We start from the raw sequence: 10,965 nt of genomic DNA, 5'->3' as shown, positions 1-10,965 counted from the left end.
CCTTCTGGCCCGACCTGTCTCTACTCCATCCCTTGGCACTATCACCCCATGCTTGTTCCCAGATCTTAGACTCCACGGTCAGCGGGGGGAGGGAATATGCCTTGAGCACCTCTGGGAGGCACTGAAAAATGTCTGTGATGTGAATAAATGAATTAATGAGTGCGAGTGAGTAAGTTTGGGATCTGGCCCCCACAGGGACTCCTGAGATCCCTCCAGTTCCTGACCAAGCGCTCACCACTTCTCACCGTTCCCCAGTTATTCCCTTGGGTCTCCGTCCTTCGTGCACCCCCTGTCAAATCCGTGAGCAAGGAGTGTTCTGCTCAGGCATCTCCTCAGACTGCACGGGGTCAGCAACTCTCACAAGAAGTGGAAGGGCTGGCAGAAGCACCTCTCATCTTTGCCCCCTTTCTCTGAGCCCTGGACTCCCTGGTGTGGGCTGGCAGCAAAGGCAGAGATAACAGCCTAGGTATTTTGTGCTCAGAGTGGGGAGAAGGCCGGAGAGCCTTTCTCCGTTCATTGGAGCCTGGTGCCTTCCTGGCTGACCAGAGGAGCTCAGCAATAATTCAGGGGCTCCAGCTCTTTGGAACCTGTTGCCAGGAAACAGGGAGACATGCACGTGCATCCCTGGGGAGAGGAATCGGTTTCCAGCCCAGACAAAGCAGAGAAATGTAAGCCCAGGGTGCCAGCCAGGGGCTTTGAGACCTCCCCACTCCAGTTCACAGTTGAGTGGGGACATAGGGCAGGCCCTGCTGAAGGCACAACTGGTATGGCTACAGTCACAGGGGCACCGGTGTGGGTCTTGGGCCCAAGGACTTTATAAATGGACTTTGTGAATGCAAGCAGATTTTTTTTGGGAGCCATTCCAAGAGATCAAATTCAAGTACCCGTAGGGCCAGGAAGCGGGCCTCCGTGGAGAGAGATGTCTCCATTATTCTTGGCCAATATGGGTCAAGACGAGGGGCTGAGGCCACAGAAGCCAGCTCTGTCCTGTCTCCACCCCAGACTCCTCTGGATCAGCTCACCTGCCTGACAGTGTGCCAGCTGGGGAGGCTGGTGCATCTTTAATGAAGTCACCTGATCCCTGGGACAGGCTCTTGGCCTCACCAAGTTCCTGGAGCCAGACCCGCTGGGTGCCCACTGAGTCACTGCCTTCCTGAGCTTGGGTGCCAGGCCTGTTTTCCCCGCAGCCATGAACCAGGCCTTCTGGAAAACCTACAAGTCCAAAGTGTTACAGACCCTCAGTGGGGAATCTGAGGAAGACCTGGCAGAGGAGGTGGGTACCATCCATGTTTGCTGGGTGGGTCACGGGCAGAGAGAGCAGGAGTGAGATACAATGAAGAGCAAGGGACAGGCTCTGTGAGGGGAGGCACATTTGTGCAGAAACAATTGGCACCTTCAAGGATGACAAATGGCCTGGTGCCGAAAGCCAGGATATTTCAGGAAACTGAGGAAGAAGATTGGGGGGCCACGGGAAAAATGGTCATTGTCTCCCACGACGGACTCCATCTCCAAAGATGGCAGCCAAGGGCTGCCACATGGAAGAGACCAGGAGGCAGTAGCCACATGGGGCACATGCAGCTTGACACAACTTCCTAGTGGGCAGAGCTAAGCAGAATTGGGATGGCTTGCCTGGAGAGGAAGTGAGGCCTATGGTCCTAGAAGTCGTGCTTGCCCTTAGAGGGTCACTGTTGCAGCATCAGATCAGAGCCAGACTTGGAGCATGTTTATTCTGACATTTAAAAAAAATCAAAAAGGCTCTGACACCGGGAACGGTCTTACATCTAGAGGCTGTAATAAGTAGCAGTTCGTGCAAACAGATGTGGCAGGGGCAGGAACTAGTTCTATAGGGTGTGTGTGTGTGTGTGTGTGTGTGTGTGTGTGTGTGCATCTCCATCTTTGTGTCTGTGGATGGGTGGAGAGGTTTAGTGTGCTGTAGATGGGCCTCTGTGCCGCTGCCTGCATTTCTGTAAGTTCACAGGTGTGAATGGTATAACAGTGTACGTGTCCTTGTATAGGTGCCTCACAGCACGTACAGCTATGTACAGGCGAAGAGGCATAGCCCTGTGGAGGCATGCTCATGTACAGGTGTATGTCTACATCAGCATGCATGCCGTTGTCCACACATTTTTGGGTGTGTGTGGATACGTCCATGGGTGGGCAGGTATGTGGGCTCGAGGGTGTCTGCAGTGGTTTCCTATACAGGTAAGGTATGTGACTGGTGACTTTGTGTAGAGGTACACTTGTATGTATTTATGGAAGGCGTGAGGGGACCAGATGGGTGTTTAGTTGTGGGGGGTTGGGGTGCCGGGGTGTGCGTACCAGGCTAGCAGCGGGGGAGGGAAGTCCCATTCCTCTGGGACCTCTCTCATGCTGGGAGGGGTCTTGTGTCCCAGAGAGGGAACCCAGCGTTAGTGGACTCTGAGCCGGCAGAACCTACCGAAGAGGCTTTCCATCCCATGTCCCAGTTGGCCCGCCGGGTGAGTTCTTCCTTCTTTACCCCAGCCCTGGGGAGTCTGGAGGAGGCTGCTGTGGAATCCTGGGAGGTGGTGCTATGACCCTTCCCTGACTCCCAGCCCCTTCCTCCTAGGTTCAGGGGGTCGGGGTGAAAGGTTGGCTGACAATGTCGTCTCTGTTTAACAAAGAAGATGAGGACAAGCTGCTGCCACCGGAGCCCTGTGCCGACCAGTACGTGTGTGTTGGTGGGGGCTGGGATGGGCCTGGGGTCTCCCTTCTCCCACGTCCTTTCCTTCTGGTCTATTTGTCTTTCTGACCAAGGAGGGAGGGGGAGAGGCAGCCACAGGCTGTTTCAGTTTCTCTCAGCAGGAAAGAGGCCAAATCATCATATCTGGAGATTAGGTTAGATCTCAGGAGGACTTTAAGGGCTGTTGGGATTAAGGTGCTAGGAGGTATTTTGGGCTCTTTTTCCCCATCCACATGGGAGGGGTCATCCCCCTACAATCAGGGAACAGAAGACAGAAACTTTAGGCGCTTGGAACTGAGGGTGGTCCAGATCAGTGGTTCCCAATACCCTCATCCTCCTAGGGAATTTCTGCCAGACCTCCTTCAAAGATTCTTGATTCAGCAGATGCAGGATGAGGCCTGGGGTCTATATTTGCAGCCAGGCTCCTGAAGACCTGAGGCAGGCTAGTCTAGGGACCGCTGTCTTGCTGGGGATTAGGGGATGGTACCCGGGCCAGCTCCTTTCTCCTAGCTCTATTTTGGCACACACTGCCTCCCTGCCCTTCCCTTCAGCCCAGTCCTGCCTCCTTCCTCTGACATTCTCTTATTCCTTTCTCCCTTCCAGTCCCCCTGACCCACCCATCTCTCCAGCTCCGGGGTTTCCTTTCTGTGCCCTGGCGCTCGTCTCTTGTCCCTCCCAGAGCTCCAAGGACCCTTCCTTAGCCCTGAGGCTCCCACCTCAAGCCTCATCACCGTTCCTTGACTGCCCTTCCCCTCCATGCCACCTCCCCAGTCCTCCTCCCGGCTAAGCCTCTGATCTAGGCGTTTCTCATTCCTCTGGGTCTCCTCACCTGTCCTTCTCTCCAGGGTTCCCTCATTTTCCTAGTCCCCCTTTCCCTCCACCCCAGAACATTGCCCCTGCCCCCGCCCCCGCCCTGCCTCTTTCCCCAGCGCTGCAACCCCGGCTTCAAAGACCCTTTCTCGAAGAGTCTGACCTCGCCTCTTCCCCGGATGGGGACCTGCGCGGGGGTCTCACTCCTCCCGCTAGCACCGCTGGGCCCCGCCACTCTCTCCGGTCCCCTCCCACAGCTTCCCGGACCCGGCGCCTCAGGCTTCCCTTCTCTGGCCTTGCCCCTCTCCCCGAGTTCCTTCCCTAAACCCCCGACACCTACTCTCTCCCCAGGGATCTTGGTCTCGGCCCCCTCTTCTCAGACCCCTCCCCTAATCCCCTGACCCTGTCCCACTCCGGCCTCCTTTCCCAGTGCCTCTGAACCCTCCCCTGGCCTCCAGGTCCTGACCTGCGTCCAGTCTCCCGGCACGCCCCCCCCCCCCCCCCCCCGTCATCTGACCTCACCCTGGCTTCCCCGGCCCCACTCTTAGCGTCTGCACCCCGTCTCCCCCCTTCGTCCTCTCCTCCCGCCTCTCGGCCGGCCCCTGACCCGTCCCTCTCCCGCAGCCCGCTGGCGGCGAAGTCCCCCTCGCAGGCGGTGGCCGCGGCGGAGGCGGAGCCGCGAGGGTCCGGATTCTGGGACACGTTCGCCAGCAGGTGGCAGCAGCAGCAGGCGGCCGCGGCGTCAATACTGCGCGGCGCCGAACCCACCCGGGAGCCGGACCCCGAAGCCGGGGACGAGCCCGCGGAGGAGGCCGCCGAGCGCCCGGAGCCTGGGGAGGCCGACACCGTGGCCGGCTTCAAGTGGGGCTTCCTCACCCACAAACTGGCCGAGATGAGGGTGAAGGCTGCGCCCAAGGGTGACTAGCCGGCCGGTCCAACAAGGCGCCCGCTCTTCCCCTCGCCCCCCCCCCCCCCCCCCCCCCCCCCCCCCCCGCCCATAAAAGCCCTGACCCTGACCCGACACCCTGTGTGACCGCGTGCTTTTGTCCGGACCTCAAGGATGACTGCTTCTGGGTGGGCAACCTCAAGGCGGGGTCCAGCTCAAAGCGTCCTCCCCCTCTCCCCCCAAAAACGTACAGGGAGAAAATGACCAGACAGTCCTGGTGTCAGGAAAGGTTGTGTCCCATTTAGACTACAACTTTCCAGGAAGCTGAGGAGCCCCAGAGGACAGGGCCCGTCGCCCTGTTCAGCCTCTTTTCATTCGACAAACGTTGCCTGTGGCCCTTTTATGTGCACAGTCCCTGTACTCGGGGAAGGAAGGTCAGAGACAAAGGAAAGAACTCAAACTACCAGCGGGTCCCACACGAAGTGACAAGTTGAGGCATAGAAATAAGGCTGTACTTGGGAGCTCGGAGGAGATGAGGCCGATTGGGAAATTCAGGAATTTCTGAGGGAGAATGAATATATGTAATCTTAGAAGGATGAGTGGAAAAAAAGGGGAAGGTAACTCAGGCAAAGGGAGGATGACCGTAAACAAAGACTTGGACGTGTGGACGTGTGTGAGGCAAACAGGGGGCCCTGTGTGTCTCTGACGGAAAGGAAGACAGTGGCAGGATGTGAGGCTCCTGGTTGGCAAAATCCTCATTTGAAGAGTCCCTTCCTTTACTGTCCTCAATTCTGGATTCTTCACATCTCAGCCCATTCATAGCTAGTAACCAAAAGGGGGCAGCAAATCTCCAGGAATGCCGGCGGCCTTTCCAGGCCGGGGGGGGGGGGGGGGGGGGGGGGGGGGGGGGGGGGATCCCAGGTTTTTGGGGCAGACCCCTCGCCAGAACTCCCCAAACGCGCTATTCCAGGCTCCCAGCTTTAGTTTGGACCGACCTCACTCAGGTCAGGATCAGTGGGGAAGATGATTATAATAGAGTTACTACCAATTCAGTAGCGGTCTTAGCGGCTGTCGTTTATTGAACATTTCCTATACGCCAGTCACTTGGCCATGAGCTTGAGGACCCTTTCAAAAATACTTTGATCACCGAGGGGTGCAACTGTGATTCGGAGAGGTTAAGAGTCTGCCTAGGGTCACACAGTGAGCCTGGAACCCACACTCCAAACCCACGCACCTAACCACGCAAGTCCGCCCCGCCTCTTTCCTCAATATGGACTCTCTAATCCAACATCACGACTCCTTTAAATAACATTGTGGCTTTATTCAGCAGATTCTCTGATCTCCCACCCCAGACCTCTCTCCCCAGACCCGGCCTCCACAGGGGCCACATAGCTGCCCCCTCCCCCTCCGCCGTCTGCGCTGGGAAGGGCCTTTGGGAATCATTTTGTCCCAGCCTCCCAAGGTTCACAAGGGGAAGCCCAGATCCAGAGGGAAGGTCTCGCCCCACGGCACCCGGCGCGTCAGAGGCAGGGCGTCCCTTCCGGTGCCCGGGTCCAGCCCCGCGCCCACCCCTTAACCCTGCCCGGACCCCGGACTTCCCGGAAGCCCGCTCCCGAGCGGCCGCAATCACACCTCGGACTCGCGCGGCGGGTCGCGGGCGCGCTGGCAGCCGTACAGCCACTGGATGACGCGCGCGTTGCGCTCCACCACGGACACCGGGGGGCGCCCGTCCCGCGCCGAGCCCGCGGCCTCCGAGCCGCCGCCGCCGCCGCCCCCGCCGCCGCCAGCACCGTCCGGACGATCCGTGTCGCTGGACGTCCAGTCGCTGGTGTCCCCGGAGCCGGGCGGCGGCGGCGCCCCGGGCTGGGGGCTGGCGTCGGCGCCCCAGCTCTGCGGAGAGAAGCGCTCAGCGCCCAGCACCTCCACCAGCGCGCGCTCCAGGCCGCAGTAGTTGAAGAAGCGCTCCTTCTCCGACAAGGGCAGTGAGCATGTGGGGCACAGCGCCCGCTTTCCTGACGCTTCCGGGGCATCTTGGGGAGCGGCCCAAGCCCCAGGAGCCGCTGGTCGCTCGGTTGGGCCGGGACTGCTCGAGGTGGCGTCGCGGGGGGCCCCCAGGAAGAGGCGCCGCACCAGCCCCTGGCCCTTGGCGTTCTCTTTGTTCACCGAAGCCTTGCAGTCCCGCTTCTGGCGGTAGAAGATGAGGGAGTCAGGCCTTGGCAGCCGCCTGCCGCTGCTCCGGCGGGCGGGCCTGGGCGTCCTGGGCGATCCAGGGGGTCCCAACTCATTGTAGGGGTGCGGGGAGAGCGGTCCGGGACCCCCACGCAGGGCTGGCTCCTGACGTCGTGCTATCACTTGGTGTGTCTTGACATACTTGGCTTTGTCGGCCTCCAACCTCTCCACGGCGCTGGGGGTCCGTCCCCTGGACGGGGTGGAGGGAGAGGCCAGGATCATCTTAGCGGAGCTGGGCAGGATAGTACCCCATAAGCCACTGGAGGGAGGAAGCCAGTTGAGGAGCCAAGAGCAATTGGTCGGGACTCCCTGGTACCTACAGGGAAGGAGGAATGGTCGGTGGGAAAGAGTAGATGGCCCTGCACCTCTCCTGTAGGCATTCCTGGGAATAAGATCAGCCAGCCACCCCTCCCCCATCCAAATCAACCAGTGCCGTGTCCAGGGGGCAGAAGCTCAGGCCACCTCTTCCCCTGCTCTCCTATCCCTCAAAGAGGTTGAGCAGGGGCTCCCTGGCCGCCCAGAAAAAAATGCCCCTTTGGGGCACCTGGGTGGCTCAGTCGGTTAAGCCCCGACTTCGGCTCAGGTCGTGATCTCACAGTCCGTGAGTTCGAGCCCCGCGTCAGGCTCTGTGCTAACAGCTCAGAGCCTGGAGCCTGCTTTGGATTCTGTGTCTCCCTCTCTCTCTGCCCCTCCCCTGCTCATGCTCTGTCTGTCTGTCTCAAAAATAATAAATAAAAACATTAAAAAAAATTTTTTAATGCCCCTTTGAGGGTGCCCTAATCTGGCCACGGAGCCATGCCAAACAAGCATCAGCAAGCAGGACACTTGGAAAAGGAAGTGGGGCTGGTCCCAGCTCAATTCCCGCAAGTGGCCTCAACCGGAAAAAATACCTCTTCCCAACCCAGCAACTTTGAATCCTAGACAAGAAGGCTCCCCAGCCACAGGCTGGCTCTGGCAGGGCCCACCCTTCCCTCCCTGAAGCACTGGGGGTCAGGGATATAACTACAGGGTAGGAACCTCCAGTAATTGCAGCCAACTGCCCTGCCCAGTCCCAGCAGGGCCATGGGGAAGGAGAGAGAGCTGGTCACGAGGTCAGATCAGCCAGCTACCTGCCACCTCTGTACCTCTGCCAAGGAAATTCCCCAGTGCCCAACTGTAAACATCACCTCTGCGTTTCCATTTCACGGAGAAGGAAACTGATAGAGAGCAAGGGGCTTAATCAGGTCTTACTGAGAGTTAGGAGACGGGTCTCTAACCTCGCACTGCAGAACTAGTCCAGCTGGCGCCTCTCCTTGCCTATCAGAACTTCCCTCTTGTGTTTTGCTTCTATTCCTGCTGCTATAAAACCAAGCAGTTTCCATGAGATGTGGGCCCTTTGCCTCACTCAAAAGTTCCCTCCACAAATTCTTCCCCATAACCGGCCAGCATTCCCGGAAATCTGCCCTCGGGGTCCCGGCCCTCTTCTCATCCTGAGACCCTGTGACCCTTGTCCGCCACCTCCCCTCGGCCACTGGGGAAGAGGACCTGGAGCGGTTGTAAATCAAGAGCTGACAGTTCCGCTGGCAGTAACAGAGGGGGCCACCCACATGGCTCAGCAAACCCCATGCCACCCCTGCTCCCTGAATCCTCCATTCAGTTGAAAGGGAGACATAAGTTCTGGGGGCTGAGGGGACCTGACCTCCAGTCTAGAGGCAACAAAAGAACAGAACTTGCCAGGGATAGAGGGAGGGTCCCCGCCCCCAGAGGCCTTGGAACAGAGACCCTGCCAAACCCCCCAGCCCAGCATAGCCAGTTCAGCTTTACTGGCTCTGTCTCTGTCTCTCTCTGTGTCTCTCTGCCTCTGTCTCTGTCTCTCTGTCTCTCTGTCTCTCTCTGTCACACACACACACACACACACACACACACACACACACACACACACCTATCTAGTGTTTAGTAAGTCAGTCCATAGGTAGTTGGTGGCTGGGAACTCAGGCAGCAAGGAGAGCCTGGAAGTGTCCTCCCTCCCAGCTCTCAAGAAATAACACCAGGCAATGGGTCAGATTCCAAGGTCCCAGGAGGGCACTGTGCTTGTCTGACCTCATGGTTATCCTCCCATCCCCTTCTCCTCTTCCCAGCCCAGAGGAGCAAGGCTATAAAAAGTCCTTAAACACAGGGACCAAAATAATCTGCCATCCGCTGTCTCTTCCCTGCCTCCTGGGTTGGCCCTGATGCTCGACCACAGATGTTCCACCCTAGAAGCCTGGCAGACATTAGGGTGCCCTCCGTCCGTTTGCCCACCTTCTCCCAGTCCTGTGGTTAGTGGTCTGAACTTTGCTCGTGGCTTCAGCTCTGGACATGGGCTGGGGGATTTGTTCGCTGGCTTCGTGTCAGCCTCCCAGCTCTAGGGTCCCTGAGTGCCTGCCCACCCCAGCCTGGGCTCAGGATGCACTCACCTCTGAGTATGGAGGCTGAATGCAGGGGTCCCTGGGAAGGACCACAGGAGGCCAGGAGGGACAGCAAGGACTGGAAGTAACTTTGGTAGCAGCCAAACCTCACTCTCCACAGGAAAAGGCGAGAGAGCCTCCACCCCCCCCACCTCCAGATTAACCCTTGCCTTCCTGACCAGGAGCCTGGTCTCTAGTTAACTCCTTCCTGGTCACAGTCTCAGTGCTGGAGAGGACCCTTGGACCAGGTCCAGCTTCTTTATTTTACAGCTGGCCACACAGGCCCTGACAGGTTAAGTGATTTGTATGGAGGCACAGTGAGCTTGGGACACTGCCAGGACCCTAGATAAGGTCTCCTGATTCCCTAGCTTCCTCCAGAGGCCTGGGGTAGGGACATTCTATTCATGTGGGGCCAGTCCCCTCTGCTAGGCGTTTGCAGAGCCTCTTGGTTAAATGCGAAGGCAGAGCAGGGTCCTAACTGACTGTGCTGTTTCCTCTGTAACAGGTTTAGGCCTGTCCTGATTGGGGTGTGTGGATGGTGTCAAGCCTGCTCTCCCTAGGGGTGAGGCCAGGAATCTGCAGCCTAAGGGTGGGGGCATGGGTGCCGCAGATGTGCGGGGTGAGCCTGTCCCAGCAAGTCTTGGGAAGACAGCCACCTTGGAGCCCATTGGAGGTGCCTCTGCCCATGGTCCTCTTATGGCCAATGAGATTGGCTGGGAAGAGGTGGTGAAGGAAGGATTCTGGGGCCAAGCCTGGGTCCTTTGGTCTCCTTTCTCCCTTGTCCCACCAGGGACTTCTAGAGCTGACATCTCATGTCTCAAGGGGGAGCCCTGTCCCCGCAGTGCTTGGTGCCGGGAGACCTCTTTCCTTCTCCCCAGTAAACTGCAGCACCCAGAGCAAAAAAGTCAATGTCCCTGCCAAGGGGCCCCTGCCCTCCTTCAACTGACCACTTTCCACAAATCCCTTTCCCTCTCTTGTAGAACTTTCAATGTCTGCAAAGCACATTCACACCTGTGCTCTTGGATCTCCTTTGTCTATCCTAAAAACCCTAGGGGGTGCCCCCCCCCCAGCAGAGGTGACCATCCCACTTGATGGATGAAGAAACAGGATCTTGCCAAAACCCAACTCCAAAACCACTCTCCACTGTACCCTCTGTCTGTAAAGTAAGGTAATGAGACTGAAAAAATCAGAGGCCCATTTGCTGGTAAGAGATTTTTATCGCCTAGTTAAAGGAAGTTGTTTTTTGGGGTTTTTTTTTTTGGTCCACGATAGTTCCATATTGTATTATTACGGCTCTTTGAGAAGTGCTTTCATCTACATGATCACAGTTCATCCCTCGGACAATCTTTGGGGAGTAGTAGGTTTTAGTTCCCCATTTGACAGTTGAGAATACCGAGACTCAGAGATGTGAAAGGACTGATCCAAGCTCACACAAGGCAAAGAACTTTTACTGGGAGATTAAAATATGCTGGACACTGTTCTGTGTGTGCTTCATGCCATGACTAATACGTTTAATTCTCTAAACAACCCAGTGAAATGAGTACTTTCTTTCTCCTAATTTTATAGATGCAGGTTGGAGTCTTGGCCCATAGCGCTGAGATCTGGTGGTGAAGGGGTTAAGCGTGGAGGCTGGGCAGGGCCCAGCTGGGATGCTGTCAATGGCAGGAAACCTGGCCCGTGAAGGAGGGGGAGGATGGGGCTGTTGTGTCTGACAACCCCCATCCCTTTGGTCTTAAAGGAGCATCCGGGTTGGGAAGGGCAGGTGGGGTGGGGTGGGGAGTGGGCTTCTCAGCTCTTTTCTAGGACTGATGCTGGACTGCAGAATGAGGGCTTCAGAGTGGAACGCAGGGGCTGCCCCGGGGCAGCCCCTGGTCTGATGAGGGTGACTAGAAGGGACTCTGTTTGTAGGAGCA

At 57.6% G+C, this 10,965-nt stretch overlaps 2 protein-coding genes across 4 annotated transcripts; one reads left to right on the top strand and one right to left on the bottom strand.

The window, feature by feature from the left end:
• The first annotated feature begins 1,151 nt into the window (after positions 1-1,151).
• CC1H1orf232 (chromosome C1 C1orf232 homolog) lies at positions 1,152-4,473 on the top strand. The gene is made up of 4 exons (XM_045035341.1): positions 1,152-1,273; positions 2,394-2,477; positions 2,588-2,685; positions 4,136-4,473. The coding sequence occupies exons 1-4, from the start codon at positions 1,190-1,192 to the stop codon at positions 4,434-4,436; spliced, it is 567 nt and encodes a 188-aa protein (XP_044891276.1). The 5' UTR covers positions 1,152-1,189; the 3' UTR covers positions 4,437-4,473.
• Positions 4,474-5,450: 977 nt separating this feature from the next.
• Positions 5,451-9,164, bottom strand: FAM110D (family with sequence similarity 110 member D). 3 transcript variants are annotated; one of them, XM_023258332.2, is made up of 2 exons: positions 9,062-9,164; positions 5,451-6,942 (listed from the first exon to the last, which is right to left on the bottom strand). In XM_023258332.2, the coding sequence occupies exon 2, from the start codon at positions 6,846-6,848 to the stop codon at positions 6,024-6,026; it is 825 nt and encodes a 274-aa protein (XP_023114100.1). In that variant the 5' UTR covers positions 6,849-6,942; positions 9,062-9,164; the 3' UTR covers positions 5,451-6,023. The 3 variants fall into 3 exon arrangements, with proteins under 3 accessions (XP_023114100.1, XP_044891275.1, XP_019691995.2); XM_045035340.1 differs by lacking the exon at positions 9,062-9,164 and adding an exon at positions 8,907-9,051; XM_019836436.3 differs by lacking the exon at positions 9,062-9,164 and adding an exon at positions 7,517-8,889.
• Between the last annotated feature and the right edge of the window lie 1,801 nt (positions 9,165-10,965).

This window comes from Felis catus, chromosome C1 (genome assembly GCF_018350175.1).
Source record: "Felis catus isolate Fca126 chromosome C1, F.catus_Fca126_mat1.0, whole genome shotgun sequence".
Lineage (NCBI taxonomy): Eukaryota > Metazoa > Chordata > Mammalia > Carnivora > Felidae > Felis > Felis catus.
This window is presented reverse-complemented; position numbering and strand designations above follow the sequence as displayed.